General features: G+C 36.2%; 1 protein-coding gene across 1 annotated transcript; it reads left to right on the forward strand.

The window, feature by feature from the left end:
- Window positions 1–1,753: 1,753 nt before the first annotated feature.
- On the forward strand, window positions 1,754–18,775 carry LOC132599765 (serine carboxypeptidase-like 12). Its single transcript, XM_060312987.1, has 14 exons — window positions 1,754–1,860; window positions 2,469–2,614; window positions 3,964–4,040; window positions 4,143–4,265; window positions 4,373–4,475; window positions 15,634–15,671; window positions 16,099–16,224; window positions 16,439–16,525; window positions 16,620–16,772; window positions 16,958–17,029; window positions 17,110–17,228; window positions 17,836–17,949; window positions 18,417–18,462; window positions 18,541–18,775. The coding sequence occupies exons 1-14, from the start codon at window positions 1,754–1,756 to the stop codon at window positions 18,622–18,624; spliced, it is 1,395 nt and encodes a 464-aa protein (XP_060168970.1). The 3' UTR covers window positions 18,625–18,775.
- The last annotated feature ends 202 nt before the right edge of the window (window positions 18,776–18,977 follow it).

Raw genomic sequence — 18,977 nt, forward strand, 5'->3', positions numbered from 1 at the left:
GAATATTTGGAAAGTATTTTGGCCATTTGTGTTGACTAGCTCGTGAAGATGAAAGAAGAGAGCATTTGCACTAAAATGGGGCTTCACAGTCTGTGATGGTGAAAGAGGAAACAGATCTTTGTAAAAAGGGGAAAGAGGAGAAGACGACAAGGTGAGCTGTGCGTATTGCACGAGAAAGGGAGTGGCACATATCTGCCATGCCTAAAGGGGTTTGGATTCTTGCTGGAAATGGAAGAGAGAGAGAGGGGGTGGTTGAAGAGGAGCGTATGAGAGAGAAGGAGAAGGAGGGAGGCGTGGCTGGTGTGGGTTGAAGAAAGAGAGAGGAAGATAGGGATTAGGGTAAAAGAATAAGGGAATTGGGCCGGTCGGGTATTAGGATAGTGGGATGGACTGGGTAATTTGGACGAAATGGGTCGGTTGGGTTAAGAAATGTGTGGGCTGATCCGTTTAAATGTATGGTGGGCGGTTTCCACGAGTTAAGCCTTAGCCCAAATGGGTTTTGAGGTTAATTACAGACTGAATTAATATTTTGGGCTTTTAAAATAGATCAAATATATTATGCAGTAATAATAATAATAATAATAACAATAATAATAAATTTCATAATTTAGCGTCAAATATAATAATCTTATCATTAATACATAAAATATGAGCAAAGTAATAATAGAGTAAAAATATTTCCTAAGTTATATCTTATGATCAATACATAATAAGAAAATAGCGATGTACGACGTATTGATACTTAACTATATTAATATAGTAGTAGAAATTATAATAAAGTAAGGGTAAAAATAAGATATTGATTTATTAATTGGAATAAAGGAGGGGCAAAATTGGGTGTCAACAACCCTTCATAAGAAAAAGAGATTATTAATCTAAAAAATAAGACACATTAGCTGCAATAACCATTAAAAATATACAGGCAAGGTAAAATTTCTCTATACTATGTATCAATCTATAAGCTAATTAATCCATTTTGACGAACTTAGGATTTATAGTGTTTTGTTGGTTAGTGTTCCTCCGTACCTTTAGAAACGAATTCTGATACTCTTCTGAATAGTCCAAACATCCACTAAACTTTAGCAGCCTAATAACTCATATATTCTGTGAAAAAAAATAAAATAAGTAACATCCATTAATGGATGCCTTACTTTGATATCTTCTTGATTATTGTCCTTATTAATTGGCATATTGTTTCCTGTCTCATCCTAATTGTCACTATATATTGTCTGCAGATGTTGTTCTTCCAACAATGCACAAATAACTACGCGGTACCCGAGGTAGTTATTGGATAGCCTTAATTTGGTAGGCGAGACATTGTAATTCTTGTAATTTTGTCTTGTAGGAAAATTCCCTCATTCAGATAGATAATCTCAAGGTTGTATACTTTGAGGGTGCACAAATTTCACTGCTTAAAATTAATTAATTTTTTCCGTGGAGAAATGGTATATAAGATTGTTGGTTGCCTGATGATCCTGTATATGCGTTGCATTTATGACTAGACTATTTTTTTTATCGAGTTTCAAATAGCTACGCACTTACATTATGTTATTGATAACACTCTAAATTTGCGTTGCAGATAGTAAAACACTCGTGACCTTAAAATTCTGGAATCATCATTGATATCATCTCTTTTTGTTTTTTTCCCCTTATTGATATTAGCTATTTCGTGATCAAACTCTTTAATTCAGAGCCATAGACTGCTAGAAGACTAGTCCAAGGATATATGGCTTTGTTGTGGAGTCATTTTCACATGCTTTCGCTGATCGTGTTTTACGTAATTAACATCGCAATAGCTGGTTCTCCAGTAAAATTTCTTCCTGGATTTGAAGGGCCACTTCCTTTTGAACTTGAAACCGGGTGAGCGAAGAACAACATTCACCCTACTTCAATCTCCTTCTCTTTCTTATGTGAGAATTAAGTTTCCTATACACTTATAGTGTTATCATACCATAAAATAAAATTAACCAATAACAATAGTAATCTTTTACATTAAATCTGATATGATATTCTGAAAAATAGATCGTGAGAACCTACTTACCAATTAATTTGAATTGACATTATTAAAATTCTTTACACTTGTTAGCATACATAACTTATGTCCTTTTTCTTTTAACTATGCTTCTTGGTTTTATCTTTTCTCACTTACATGTCCTTTCTCATGAAGTAACCCTTCTTTTGTTTCTTTTTTCTTGTTTAGCATTTTGAGATTTTTAAAATCAGAAGATGATGGAATGACATCATGCATATTTTGAAGGAAAAACTGATTGATCATAGTTCATAAATTTCTTGTAGATTTTCACCTTAAATATACAAAGTTTCTCCCAAGGGTATCTTCTGAACTAATAGGTTGATCCTGGGACATAACTTAATAACTTAATTGTTTTATAATATGATACTTAATTCATTCCTATTTAGCCATAACTTAATTTTGTTTTGGTGATTCTTGTATCTCTTAAATATATAAGGTATATAGGAGTAGGTGAAGGAGATGAAGTGCAACTCTTCTATTACTTTATAAAGTCACAGTCAAATCCTAAAGTCGACCCTCTCATTCTTTGGGTTGCTGGTGGGCCTGGTTGCTCCGCCCTATATGCCGTTGTGACTGAAATAGGTAAACCGCATTTGATACTTATATTTTTCTTTCATTCCCCACTTTTTCTAATTTTGTGATAAAAATTTCATTTATTTAGCATGCATCTACATGACTGTTTGCTTTAAATATGCTTTTAACAAACTTTTAATTGAAATTTTTGTTGTTATATGATTATTTTAATATATAGTGTTAATGATTATTGAATTAGCCAGCATAAAAAGTTTAGGGAAAAAAATGTCAATTGTACATCGTGAATATATAAAGAAAAGAATTAATCCTAATGTTTCCTTCTATACGACACTCTTTCAGTTTTAGTATGTCTTAAAAATAATGATATCTTTATATACGTGAAAACTCTTTCATTTAGAATTTTTGTTTTTTTGGTTTAATGCCATGCTCTTATGCATGGTCATAAAAATATTAGGGTGAAAATCATTTACACCCACCAATTTTGCTTTAAAATCGAACTAGCCCCTCAACTTTGAACAATAGACATTCTCCTCCCTTTGTACTAATTGATTTTTTTAAATGCCTATTTTGGTCACATAATCAACTTTTGTCTTCTTTAAAATCATGATATTGTTTTTCTTCTTTTTTTAATATATGTAAAATATTTCCTATAAAAACTAAATATTATCTTTTGGGCGAAGAAAAAAGTGAGAAATACTAATTGAATATATAAGTTAATAATGTTCTATAATGAAATAAATTAGCAGAATAAAAAATTAATTTTTTTATTTGATAATCAAAACTCTAATATCCATTAATACAAGTGAAAATAACATATCACAAAAACTTTATAAATATATTTTAATGTAGGTAATACAAAAAAATTAATAAAAATAGAGACAAATTTATTAAATTTATTTATTTATATTGTAATGAATTTTAAATTATAATTTCAGAAATATTCACATACATACATACTTTAAGAGAGAAGTGAAACTTAAATATACACATAAATACATGTACATACATATATGCATACTTAATGCATATAATATTGAAATAACGATCATAAAAAATAGCATTAGATTTTCTGAGAAAATCATAAAAATATTATTCCACTTATCATGTTAATGAACTTAAATAAGAATCTACAAATACCAAGGTTAAAAAAATAAATAGTATATATAATCTAAAAATGTATTACATAAATAGAGGATTGAAAATAACAAGGGTGAAATAGACATTAACATAGGATAAAGGAGGGAGAATGTCTATTGTTCAAAGTTGAGGGGGGAGATTGATTTTTAAAGCAAAGTTGGGGGGTGAAGATGATTTTAACCCAAAATATTATGATATGTTTTTAGTACATTACTAGTGTTTAATTTGTTTAGCAAACTCAGCTAAGCTAAAACCTACAGGACCAGTGCTATTTGTTGACAAGGAGTATGATGGGAGATTGCCAACATTGTCATCCAATCCATGTGCTTACACAAAGGTAATACTTCCTAAAATGGGTTGTGCTTTATTACTTGGATATGGAAACATTTGTGAAAATACTTTTTATTTTCTGCCAAGTTCTAAATAAGTTTATTTTTAGGTGGCAAGCATAATCTTTTTAGATTTGCCAGTGGGAGCTGGGTTCTCTTATGCTACTACATCAAAGGCAAATCATTCAAATAATATACAAGCAGCTGATCATGCTTATCAATTTCTTCGCAAGGCAAGTCTTGTCTTTTGATATTAATAATTTTTAATTTTAGTACTCATACTTCTTGATGTGGAAACAAGAACTATATTTAATCTTTTTTTTAGTACTATTTTATATAGTGGTTAGTTGAGCATCCAGAATATGGCTACAATTCCTTTTATGTTGGTGGAGACTCATACAGTGGAATTACGGTTCCAATTGTTACTAAAGTAATATCTTACGGTAAGTAATCAAAATATAGTTTTCTGTATAATCGATAGTTTCTTAATTTCTGCATGAATTGTAAGTTCTAACTCCTCTCGTCATCATTAGACTTATCTACAATATCATTTTGCAAACCGGCCGAAACATAAATTGTTCTATAAGTTCTGAATAATATCTGATAGAGTAAATAATTTATAATCTTAGCAATTTTGATAATAGATTAGACTTGCTTTTGGGTGAAATTTCACTCACAAAACTTCAAATTTTCTCCAAGTAAAATGCAAGTCCAAACACCACTTCAAGTTCCAAATACTATTTTTCAACACTACTTCTGTTAAAATCAAGACAAGGACGAGAATTTAGAAAGACAAGAACAATGAGAGAATTCTTTCTGCTTTGTATTCATCATAATGACCTCTTTATATACAAGTAAGGTCCTCATTACCCTAGTCTAATAAGGTAACTCTATTCTAATAGAACTACACATCCTATATTACCGTAATTACAAATTCACCATAAATAGACCAAACCTATTACAATTAGACTAGAATAGGGTTCCCACCTACTCGCTGATATGACTAGACAAACTGGTCCGGTCACATCCAGTCTCAACGCCTCCCCCCCCCCCCCCCACCCCTCAAGTTGGAGCATGAGGGTCCCGAATGCCCAACTTGCCAAGCAAATATTCGCTGCTATTTGCTCGAAGCCTTTGTAAACACATCGGCCAATTGCTCACTGGTTGACACATGACTAGGAAGTATTATACTAGATTGAAGTGCGTCCCAGACACAGTGACAGTCGACTTCAATGTGTTTAGTCCATTCATGAAACACTGGATTTCGTGCAATATACAATGCCGCTTAATTATCACAGTACATTTTCAACGGAGATTTATGTTCAACGCCCAAACTATGAAAAATTTCCTTTAACCATTTCAATTCACAGACTGTTATTGCCATTGATCGGTATTCCGCCTCCGCTGGGGAGCGAGACTAGGAACACGAAATCCCGGTGGAAATTTCAAATAAACTTCCTCCATAAGGTCCCCGTGTAAGAAGGCATTATGAACATCCATCTGATGCAAATTCTAATTTCACGCAACCGCAATTGCTAAGAAGGTCTGAATGATTACTACCTTAGAAACCAGAGAAATCGCTTCATTGTAGTCAATTCCTTCCTGCTGTTTATTTCCGAAAATGACCAACCGAGCTTTATATCGCTCGATTGTACCGTCAGAGTTGTACTTGATCTTGTATACTCATCTACATCTGAGTGCTTTCTTATCTGTTGGCAATGTTTCTAATGTCCACGTTCCATTATCTTCCAATGTTTGGATCTTTAGCTGCATGGCTTTTCTCCAATGTTCCTTTTTCATTGCCTCCGAGAAGGTTTTTAGCTCGTTTCCGGTGGTGATTGTTACAAGGAAAAATTATCACAAGATATATAATGAGCTAAAGGATAAGGCGCACCTGAGGATTGCTGAGGATCGGGCAGATGCATTGATAGACTTTGTTTCCGGAATGTTTCAAGGACGTAGTCGCGCAACTGAATTGATTCATGCTTCTGACGTTTACCTTGACCCAATTGTTCTTCTAGGGGCATTTCGTTGGTTCGGACACCTTCTGTTTGTACTTCCTCTATGTTTTCTCTATCCAAACCGACATCTGTCCAGTTTATTCTGGTTGATCCGTAGGTTCGGTATCCAGTGTCCGTACTTTATCCATCCGAGTTTCGCTCGTACTTACATTGTCAGTCCGGTCTTCTTCAAAGTTGTGTTGGTTTCTTTCTCCCTCCATTTCATCCGGGATCACTTCTATATTGTCGACCAAGTTATCTGATCCTACATCAAAGGAAAACTTAGTCTCATAGAAGTCCACATCTCTTAAGACTAAATACTCATCGTTCTCTAAGTCATCAATCTTCAACTGTTCTGTTCGTAGGGGCATCCCAAGAAGACACATCTACGACTCTGACTCTTAAAATTTCCCCTTGTTCTTCCCTTTGTGTGTGCATAACATAGTGACCCTATTATCCTTAAGTGATCATAACGGGGCGCTTCCCCGTATAAAATTTCATAGGGGACTTTCCCATTTAAAACCGAAGATGGTGTTCTATTGATCAAATACCCCGCAGTCAAAACACATTCTCCCTAAAATTTGATCGGAAGATGACCCTGAAATCTCAATGCTCACGCCACATTAAGAATGTGACAATGTTTTATTTCAACTATTCCATTATGCTGTGATGTCCCTGTGCAAGGTATTTGGAAAAGAATTCCATGTTCGAAGAAGTAAGTCTTCATACATGTGAACTCAGTTCCGTTATCACTTCTAACAATCGTCACCCTCTTACCAAACTGCCTATCCACCAAGTAGAAGAAAATTTTCAACATTTGGGACACTTCTTTCTTATCGACTAAAAGAAAAATCCATACGGCTCGCGAATGATCATCCACAACAGTAAAAAAATATGAAGCACCACAAGAAGAGGGGTTTCTATACGGTCCCCATAAATCACAATGAATCATTTCAAAAATATCCAAAGCTATATTAGCACTTAAAGGAAAGGAAAAACACTTCTTGTTTGCTATTCCCTTTGGCATACATCACATTCTTTATCTAATCTAATACTAGCCTCTTTTAGGCCTAATGCCGTAATGGACTTCGTTACTTGTGCTGAAGGATGACCTAACCCTTTGTGCCAAAGATCAAACCAATCGACTACCTCCGCCTTCATAGCTCATATTCGCGGTACATTTTGGAAATAGTAAAGCCCACCTTGACGCTCACTCGTTCCAAGCAGCTTCCTCATGGTGGATCCTAAATAGAACACATAATTTTGTTAAATTTTAATCACAATCTAAACGATCAACAAGTTGAGACACAGAAACTAAATTGTATGTTAAATCCAGAATGTAAAGAACATCCTTCAACCAAATCCAATTATTTAGCCTGGTTGTTCCTTCTGTCATGGCCATCGAGATACTTCCATCCGGAAGCCTGATCGGACACTCAAGAATGTCTCACTGATTGCTCAGTTTCTCCTGATTACCCGTCACATGGTTGGTAGCTCCGAAGTCAATAATCCAGGACGAGTTTTGGTCTTACCATCCATCTTGCCATTCGATTTATTCCTTGAGAATTCAACACGTGATTCAAAGTCTTTCGGATATCATCGCTCAAATTGTGAGGTCCTGTCCCGCATGTATTCACCAGTCCTGTCTCTGCCTGAGTTCCTTCTTTGAAAACCAGGACGTTTACCCGGTAATTTCCTCTTCCTCGACCGGATCCCAGTCTACCCCTTTACTGTTGTTGCTGTCCTCGTACTCTTCCTCTGTTTTTTCGTATCCTTTTTTACACCAATCCAGATAGCCAATTAGTCAAAAACGTCCATCCACATGCCCGGATCTTTTGCAATATGTGCAGATTGCACCATCATTTTTCCCTTCACCTTGGTCACGGTAAGGGTTTCTCCTGTGTACGGCAAAAGTCATGGTTTCACTCCGGTCCTTCATTTTCCACGTGATTCCTCTCATATGATCTTCTTGCACTAGCTTCGAATTGACCTTGTTCAATGATGGCCACAGTTCTTGGGCCAGTGTGTTCGACCTCACCTGTCACGACCCAAACCGATGGGCCGTAACAAGTGCCCGACCACTACTGGCCAAGCACTCCTGTGCTTGCATTTACTTCTCACTGACTGTCCTGGGCCCATATACAATCTGTAACTGTGCTATACTGTCTCCTGAACAATCAACATAAAAGACACCGTACCGGGAACTCATGGCCACCGCATACATGTAAACATAAACACTGAGAATAACAGCGTGTGCTGATTTGGCCGCCACACATATATACTGTACAACAAAATACACGCCGACGAGGTTGCATAGTATTACGACTACATATCACTGTCTACAGACCTCTATGGAGTACAAACTGTAGAAATGACAGGATAAGGCCCTGTCGTACCTATATATGTACGTAACGGAATAGCATACCAAAAGAGGTATAACTCTGGATCAATGGAGCATACTGACTGCTGCTGAGGGGAGGTCCTACTGCTGCGAATCGTCTGACTGGATACCTGGTCCTGCGGGCATGAACGCAGCGTCCACACGAAGGAACGTCAGTACGAATAATTTACCGAGTATGCAAGGCATGAATAATACCATAAGATCATAGTAAGAGACGTAAAGCACAACATAGAGTAAGGAAATAACCTGTGCCTCTGTTTGCCTCTTAAGGCGGATATCATACATGCTAACTTTACCTTTTGAAACAACATATAAATATTTACAAGTAAACTGCCCGACCATATAGGTACGGTGTAATGCTGCCCGACATTTAGGCACGGTGTGATCATCATTAGCCGGCGTCCAGGGTAATCATAAACTGCCCACTGCAGTGGTGTGTCTGCCCGGCCGCCTATTGGACGACGCGGTGTTACACTGACTGGCCATGTAGGCACGGTGTTATTAAAATACATACATAATTAGAAAGCATGCATGAGAGCCCAAGTGAAAGCTACAACTCTATCGGAGTGACGTAAGGTCGGTAACCTCCGATTTATATTATGGAATAATCATTATCGAAATATCTCACCTCGAAGGAACAATTCATGAGGTGAGACCAACAACAATGAGCAATTCAAGGGAATCATGAAATAAACTCGATAATCTCATAATAGCATTAAAATCATAAGCTTTGGAACTTCTAGAATCAAAATCATCGTCATCGTGTGCATCATAGAAAACATCTCATCTTCTTTATCCTTATAAAGCATACTCATCTTTAGCGTCATAAGAAACTCTTGGAATCATGAAACTTTAACTTTTGAGGATAAAGACATAATGGAAAACATCTCATCTTTAGTATCAGAGGAAGCTTTTAAGAATCATGAGTTTCTAACTCTTGGAAATAAGAAGGTTATGGAAACGTATGTGGAGTCACAACATAAGAATCATGCCTTTGAAAGAAAGGGACTAACCTTAACATACCTGTTCCACCTCCTATTAGCTATGCTTATGTCACGACCCAACCCTGTGGGCCGCGACTGGTGCCCTACTTAGGCACCCCAAACAGACTCACAAACCAGATCATCATATTAAGACTCATTCAGACTTAACATACGTTGTTCGAACTGAAAACTAATAGCAGACGTCACACAAACATTGATCGAACACTTATCTTAAGCGGTCGCCCGTGCAGAACAGTCATATCAAAATCAGAAAGGTGGCAGAATATACATCGCCCAAATGCACACACACACGTACGAACTCATGGGCCGTCTTGGCCATAGTAGCATACGGGTCGCTTAAGAACGCAAAACAGATCCACATACAAACACACCGGACCCACGACCCACAAATATGACTACAGGCCTCTAAAAAAAAACAGAACATACGAACATATGACGGGACAGGGACCCGCCGTACCCACACAGCCACAATTGTACAGAAACACACACAGCAAAAGGTATGTACCAAAAGTTAAGCTCCGGATCAAGGGGAGCTCTCCAAAATAGCAGAATAGGTAGCCTAAACCGGAGGATCACCCAAATGAGCTTCTGTACCTGCGGGCATGAAACGCAGCCCCCGAAGAACAGGGGGTCAGTACAGGAGAAGTACTGAGTATGTAAAGCAGAAGGTACAGAAATCACAATCCTAACTGGAGTCAGAAGGAACAAACACAAACATCAAAGTAGCAAATCAAACCTGTGCGGAAGATAAATGTACAAATGCAAGTAAAATCATGTATAGGGCTTAGGAACGTGGCCACCCCCGACGCTGGTGCCACGACACATCATACTCCAGAAGTTTTCAAATCTCCGTACAGTCTCCAAACAAATCGTATCACACATATATCACATCATCAGAACATATCAAATGCCATATCACATCATAACTCCATAGACGGTAACCGGCCCTATGGCGAGGCCTCGGAAACCGTAACACATCATACTTCCGAATATGGTATAGCGCGCACGATCACAAAGCCGGCCCGGGTACCGACGAACGAAATCATAGCGAATGGCACGAACGGAGTAGTGCAGAGACCATATGCATATTAAAAGTAAATTACAGGACTCGACATATAATTACATATAGGCATATACCGACGCCAGAAGGCTCGGAGTAGGAGTCAGGTCGATCAAAATTAATGTATAGAAGTTACGAAGTTCCAAACTGCAAAACCTTTGAAAAGAAACTCCCAGATCATTTTCCGAAAATCTAGTATCATTCATAGTGCAAAACGTTCCATAATGGTGTAGGAGATTTCAAACGGACCTTTGAGTCATAGGCAAACGGAAGTGAGTCAAACAAATCAAATAAGGGAAGCCTCGGGGCTTGCGGGCCCACCTCGAGTCAAATCGAGGCGGCGGACATAAATCACAGACTTTAGGCTCCGTAAAGCCATCTACGAAGGTTTCGGAGAGATTCAGACACTGTAGCAAAAGTTATGAAGGTTTGAACATTCTTTCAATCAAATATAAGGAATATGCTTCAATTGCGCTGAATGAATAGTGGCCAAAATTAAACTTGGATTTCCAAGAACAGAATTATCCCCGAGGGTCCGATCTTAACCTAGTATAACTAGGACATGCCAAAAGAAGGAAAGGTAAGCTTTACATACCTGGATTGCGCCTTACGCTCGTCAAATCTCAATTCCCGTTTCGTCTAAAAACTGCAAATGGTCACTTTTACCAGTTACTATTCATGAAAGTTAACATTTTGATCTTTGGGTTATACTTGGCTACCGAAATTTCGGCAGCACTTCCCCTATAACTTTGACACCCCGAGAATTTAACTCGGCTCGGAATATTCAACAACAACCCACCAACAATCACCAACAACATCAACAATCACAATAAAAACATAATATGATACTATTAGTCTACTTTCCAATATAATGCCATAATTCTTCCAACACTTCCAAATCAATGCAAACTTATTATTTTCATATTCATCATCCATCAAAATCATTACAACATACGTCAGAGGCATATCATACCATTTTCACAAGATATCCACAAGATATGCAAAACATACAAACTTTCCATTAAGCCACTACTTATCCAATTTTTCCTAACCTTCAACATACAAGTTCATTATACACTTCCATCTTCCAAATTCATCAACATTAATCATAATTTGCATCTTACTACTTTCATTTCCATATTTACATAAACCATAGCAAAGTTGCATAATTTCCTTCAACAACTTAATAGCCATTTTTCTATAACAACAAAATTCATTATCTTTTCATTCGCTTCACGATTAACACAATTAACATACTAACGGAGAAAAATTCACATTCCATCATCAACATTACACCCCACGGCCACATGACACTTTCCCCAACTTCCACTAATTCATTCCACTTTCATTTCTAATACAATTTCCATCATACTACAACTAAATTACAACATGCATTCAAGCCATCTTGAACATACAATTCATGCATAAATTCGGCCACCATGAACACCATCCCAACACACAAAGTTTCCAAGTTTTTCATTCATTCACACATACTATAACATACATACATATATTTCATGGCATAAAAATGGAAAAATCCTTACCTTTCTTCAAGTTCTTCACTTGGAGGTTAAAATTGTCTTCTTGCCACAATACTTATACCAACTTGTAGAGGGCCTTGAGTTTAGCACTAATCTCACAACCAAAGAATCTTTGAACCAAAGATTTGGGCTCCAATTTTTTTTTTCTTTCTTTTCTTTCTCTTTCTCCTCTCAAACCCGAAATGCTCCCTTTCTTTTTCTTTGTTTGTTCTTGTTCCTTTTTCTTGAAGCTTCCTTACACTTATCCATTATATGGACTTATCACATAATAAAAATTAATAATTCCATGGGCCAAGGCCTACATGGCCGGTTGGGCCCCTTGAAATTGGGCCTCACTTCACCTTTTTTTTTAGCCCAAAATGGTTGGCTAATTATTGTAATTCATAAGGAAAATTTCCAAAATTCCAATTTTGCCCTTGGCCTCCTTTCGTAAATTCCAAACTATTGTAATCATAACCTACACACGCATACCAAGTAAGGTCCAATTGTGGCCTTATTCATCACAAGTCAATTTATCTTAAATCTTTCGAATAAACAAAATGTCGGATGTAACAGCTTATTTGTCCAAGCTCGCAAGTCTACATTTAATAGGATTTACTCTAACGTTAGCCTCTTCATCGCACACTTGTACCAAGTTTCAAATTATACTATTCTATATTTTGTCGAAAATCGGACAGCATTTCCCCTGTTTATATGCCCAGCCCGAATTCTCAATTCAACAACCAACAACAACAATAACAATACCAACATCAATAACATCATTTCCCATATCAAAGTATTCCATAGAACAGCCCATATGGTGTTTTCCAACTTCCATAACTAATTAACTCAGTATACAATTATTTAAACATGCTTTCTTCGTAAATAAATCGGTATTAACACAAATAGAAAGAGATTCATACCTTTCCCTTGATAATAATGCTATATCTTCACTCCTCCACATTGAACTTAAGACACAACGCCTCAATACACAATTTTGTAGTCGCAACTATACGCTGTCTTGACCGGAATTCGGGAATTATACCTGATTTTGGGCTAAAAAGTTGATGTTGGAAAGTTGGAGAATATTCTGGATGTTTTGGGGGAGGTTTGGGTGTGTTTGGTGTGAAAATAGGGGGCCTCCCCCTTTTATAGAATGGTCCAGGTTCTGCCTGGACCGACTTAATTTTCTTTCAGTGCGTTCGCGCCCCCTTGGGCGCGTTCGCGCTGGCTTAGTTTTTTTCTGACTGCACCTTTGTTCAGTAAAAAGATCATAAGTCTTGATACATATATCGTGGGAGGACCCACGACCTATGGTTGGAAAGATCTTTCTATTATCTATAACTTTCATTCTTGATAAATTTCCAAATTCCAAACTTATAATATCGGTTTGGCCCCTCCAAGTCAGATCATCCGAAAATGTTTCCTCAAATCGTCCTTTTGGAGGGCTTATACCCATATTTGGCTTATGAGTCCTTCTTAGGACTTGCTCAAATTTCCATATAATACTCATATGTCTCTTCACATGTACTTTATAAAACTCCGGTGTGTGGGCCCCACTTAGCTTGCAGCAACGAGGACTTTTCATCAAGTGCCATATGAACCAATTCACCCCGTATGGTCTCCAAATGTCATATACATGTTATTATTACATTTTTATAATATAACCTTCATACCGAACCCGAGCCTCAAAATTGCTCAGCGCGTTCGCGCTGTGTTGGCCCTTGGCCTTCTACGCTTTCGCGCAAACCATTTTCCTGGTCTGCCAGCCCGACTTGTAACGTCCATATCTCCTTACCCCGCTGTCCTATTGAGGAGCGGATTGTTGCGTTGGAAACTAGACTTCCCGAACTTCACTTTAGAATTTTGTTTCACTTCAAAACTCTTAATATACTAAAACATATTCTTTCTTCCAGTTAGACCAAAATTTTCGTACCAAACCTTGCCCAACTTTCCTTCAAAGCCTCGGAAGCTTAATCTCCTTAGTTCAATGGTTTTCCAATCCTCCCATAACCTGTTATGCGAACTCGGACTCTTGTAATCGTAACACGAGCACCTATGATCTTGCATCTTTTCGACAATAACTCCGATGTCTTCAATTGAATAGCTAATACCTAACGAATCTCAACGTGCAGAAACTACGGGGTGTAACATCACCGTTCCATATATTGCATCATCCAATCCCATAATGAAAAGATGCACTTTTTCTTCTTATCTTTTGGATTCTAGTACTGTCCCTAGATTGCATATGCACTTTCCGCACGTACAAGTTGGAATCTGTTCGTAATTCACTAATTCCTCCCACAGCTTAGTGAATTTTCCATAGTAATTCACTATGGTCCTTCCCTCCTTCTTGCACTCCGCAAGTTACGCCTTTAGTTGTTACATCTGAGGCCTGTTGATAACGACGACTGCTCTCGGATGCTCGTCCATAATTCTTCCGCTTCTTCTTTATGTGAAAACGTTGAGCGAAGCATTGGTTCTATGGTGTTGCAAATCCACGACACCAATAGCGAGTTTATAGTCCACCAATCTTCCAAGTCCGGCGACTCTTTATCCGACTTCTTGATTGTGTCGTCGACGAAGCCGAGCTTCTTTCTTGCTCTTAGGGCTGTCCTTATGGATCTAGCCTATTCTTCATAATTCTCACCCTTCAATTGGACTTGTGTCACCACAATTCCAGGGTTATTATTCGATGTAATGTTGTAGGGAGAGATTATTTTTCTTTGGGATTTGTTTTATCCATCCGCGTTTTAGGGTTCTTGTGTTCTTTCTAAAGTGGCTCTGATACCATGTTTAAATCAAGACAGAGACGATAATTTAGAGAGACAAGAACAATGGGAGAATTCTTTCTAATTTGTATTCATCATAATGATCTCTTTTTATACAAGTAAGGTCCTCCTTACCCTAGTCTAATAAGGTAAACCTTTCTAATAGAACTACACATCCTATATTACCATAATTACAAATTCACCACAAATAGACCAAACCTATAACAATTAGACTAGAATAGGGTTCCCACCGACATAGGGATTCACCGACTCATCGACGTGACCGGACAAACTGGTCCAGTCACATCCGATCTCAATAACTTCAAAAACTCATTTTTTTTTCATGTTTCAATTAAATCTATGGCCAAAAGCTAGCTACATAGGTATACATATAATATTACATATAGATTATACACATATTATACACGGGCCCATTAGTTTTAATTTAATTGGTTAAGTGAGCGGCTATTTAAGTTAATTTTTAATTATTAAATAACAATTTTAAAGAAACCAAAAGGCGCATCCCAATCAATGACAAAAATGCCAGACTTCCCAAAAAAATTTAAATATCCCAAAGAGATTAAGAAAATATCAACATTAACTATTTTATTGTCTTTCTCTGACCTATGCTTTGTGCACTTGGCCTTACATTAATAAAATTTAGGCTAATTCACACTGTAAATTGTATTAGTAGTAATTCAAATCATCCAAGCTAAATGTTTTCTTTTTAATACATTATGTTTTTCCTAACTCAAAATGGTTGTGATTTATATTAACCGTATACATATTTGAACTCAATCATTTGATCAGACAGTAATTGTTAATTAACCTTATCGTTAATGCAGGTATTGACATGGGAATCAAGCCAATTATCAATCTTAAGGTTTGTAATCATGCAAAATTTTCATTTGAAAATATACGATCATCTTTTTCGATATTAAACAAGCTCATTATATTTTCTTAGCTAGGGAATCATATAAGTTGTTAATACTAGCTAATCCATTAGTTTCTTGAGTCATAAGATGTCACGAACTCATAAACATGGTTTTAACATTATTTTCTGAGTTAATAATGTTGTTTTTGGAGTTAAATCTTCATTTTGAAATGTATGTATCAATACTGCAAGTGAAATGAGCCGATCCTAATTTCAACTAAAACATCATATGCAGAAGGAAAAAAAAAGAAGGTTTGCATGAGATGTAGTACTCTGCGAATCAATTACACAATTAATCACGGGCAAACAGAAGTTGTCGTACAAATTCTACGGCTGTTGATTTATCTTCCATAATTTGTCGACAAATTTGTTGCAGGGATATATACTTGGTAATCCAGTAACAATTATTCCTCATGAAAATAACTATAGGGTTGCTTTTACACATGGAATGGGACTTATTTCTGATGAACTATACGAGATATATCTGTACACAATTATTTTGGTTGAGTACTTCAAAAATGTTGTCTTACTTTTGTTATAAATAATTCTCAAAAAATATATCATTTTTTGAAGAATTTAACATAGGTGTAAAAGTACTTTTGAAGAAACTAAGCGACATATATACATTTCATAATTAATAAGGAATGATTCTATTTTATTCGACATGTGGGCTTTTATCAACATTCACTGGGTTTCTACTTCTCTTAATTAAATAGTCATTGGTAGCTAATTGTGGAGGAGAATACGAGTATATAGATCCAAGTAATGCAGCTTGTTTAAGGGATGTGCATACATTCCAAAAGGTTAGCAATCGTTTCCTTTTGAACCCTTTTCCGGGTTTATTTATTTTTCGGACAAAAGATTTAGTATTAATATACTATGTGTTTATTTGTATAGCTTTGTAAGGGAATATATGAATACCATATTCTGGAGCCACTTTGTGATCCAGTTATTTTAGAAGTTCATCAATCACATTACTCTAGAAGATCAATGCATGAGATGGTAAAAAAGCTTAAGAATCCTGCAACGCTTCCTGGAGTTAAATGTCGAGTAAGATATCATGATTATCGATTCGCTAATTTCTACATACTTACTATAAATAAATAAACCTTTTATTTTTATTCTATGTTGACTTTTTAAAAATTTGCAAATGTATTACATTCCAAAAGCGTCATATAATTAATAAAAGGAACATTTTCGTGAGTTATTAGTATTGATTTATTATATAATCATAGGATGATTGGTATGAGCTCTCTGTGATTTGGGCGAATGATGATAAAGTGAGAGAGGCTCTTCACGTTCGAAAGGTATGTAAATTTTTTTAATCAAAGAGAAAGTGCAGATTAATATCTGGAATTTAATAAAATGCAGAGTAAACATAATATAGGGAACAAGTGGAGCATGGGAGCAATGCAGAAGCAATTACCCCTTCACATTAACAATCAACAATACTCTACCATATCATGCATATCTTAGTAGCAAAGGTTATAGGTCTCTTATTTACAGGTAACACCCCATCATTTATATATATATATATATACATATAGGGCGTGTTTGGTATGACGGGAAATGTTTCCCATGAAAAATATTTTCTTGGAAAATAAGTGAGTTTCTTACATATTTTCTAGTATTAGGTAAGTAAGCAAAAAAAAATATTGTCCCAAAGCAAAAAAAATATTGTCCCAAAAACATTTGTACGTAATCTAGGAAAACACTATTGGGTTGGGATGGAGTGGGGATTGGGTGTTTTGGGGTGGTGAGGGTGGGATTTGGAGGCTATTGGGGGGTAGGGAGGAGAAATGAGCTTATTGGAATGTCACTTATGAAACTTGTTTTCCGTACTCCCACTAGTGAAGGCATTTTCCTCATTTTTAAGTAAACTTGTTTTTTCTAAAGAAAATATTTTGACTAACCAAATATGAAAAACATATTTTCTAAAAAATGTTTTCCTCCATGCAGACCCATATATATATATATATATATATCGTACAATTCTCTGAAGAAGGCCATGTAATTGAACCACCTTTCAAAATGGCTCAACCCCTATAGACTGCCACATATTGGAGATAATTTGGTTTTTAGTTTTCATAATATTTTTTTTCTTGTTGAACAGTGGTGATCATGACTTAGATGTACCATTTATTGCGACTCGAGCGTGGATATCATCGCTAAATTACTCCATTGTTGATGATTGGAGGCCGTGGCTTGTCGATGGCCAAATTGCTGGGTGAGTTCCTAACCTAATCTTTTATATAGGGATAGGGTCAAATTTTTCTCTGTTATTATTAAAAATTAAATGATTTTTCTCTCTGTTAGATTATTGGTTTAATATTATCCCATCAGTGGGCCGAGAAAATGTTTCATTTTCTCCCTTGCCCTCTATTGGAGCTCGAACTTCAATGTTATGTGAAAATAATAGTCAAAATTGAGGGGTGAATTTGATATTTTTTCTAAAAATATTTGGACATGTGGAGTGCACGCATTTCACACTTAAATCTATTAGTTGCAAGGGCAAAAGAATATGAATGAGACAAAGGTAGTACGAATGAGACAAAAGTATAACGAAAAGTAAAATTGAGTAATTTCAAATTGTACATGAGCAAGTTTAGACTTTCTCCATTTCATATAAAGTTCTCTGACTTTGGATTGCATTCCAAAGAGTTAAAATACACGCTTTCATTGATTTTTGTACAGATATACACGAGCCTACGCGAACCAAATAACTTATGCCACATTGAAGGTAAGAGAAAAACTATAGTTAATCCTTTAATGTATGAAAGTATAAATAATTGAATCTTTTCATGCCTTTTTTATATAGGGCGCAGGGCATACAGCTCCCGAATGGACGCCCGTTGAATGTTTTGCCATGTTGAAAAGGTGGATCTCTTATGTACCACTCTAGTTGATTTCGAGATCTCGAGTGAGAATCTCTAGCTCATTAGAAGATTGACAAGGTCTTTTTGTGTCATTTGTACTCTAATACATTGCACTGATCAAAATCAACATTTGATGATCAAAAAGTTCTATTGTTGTTGTAATCCAAAAAAATAAATAGAAAGGGAAGTTCGTTATAACAGTTCAATATCCTCAAAAGTGAAGTTCCACTCTCCTATATATCTGTGTAATCATAATTTGATGTAATACTGAATTATGCAAATATGTCTTTGCTATTATATTATCATGACCCAAATTAGGGGATTATAACTGGAATATAATGGGCTTGCCCCACTAAGGGAACTATCTTAATTTAATTTA

The sequence above is a fragment of the Lycium barbarum genome, chromosome 6 (genome assembly GCF_019175385.1).
Source record: "Lycium barbarum isolate Lr01 chromosome 6, ASM1917538v2, whole genome shotgun sequence".
NCBI lineage: Eukaryota > Viridiplantae > Streptophyta > Magnoliopsida > Solanales > Solanaceae > Lycium > Lycium barbarum.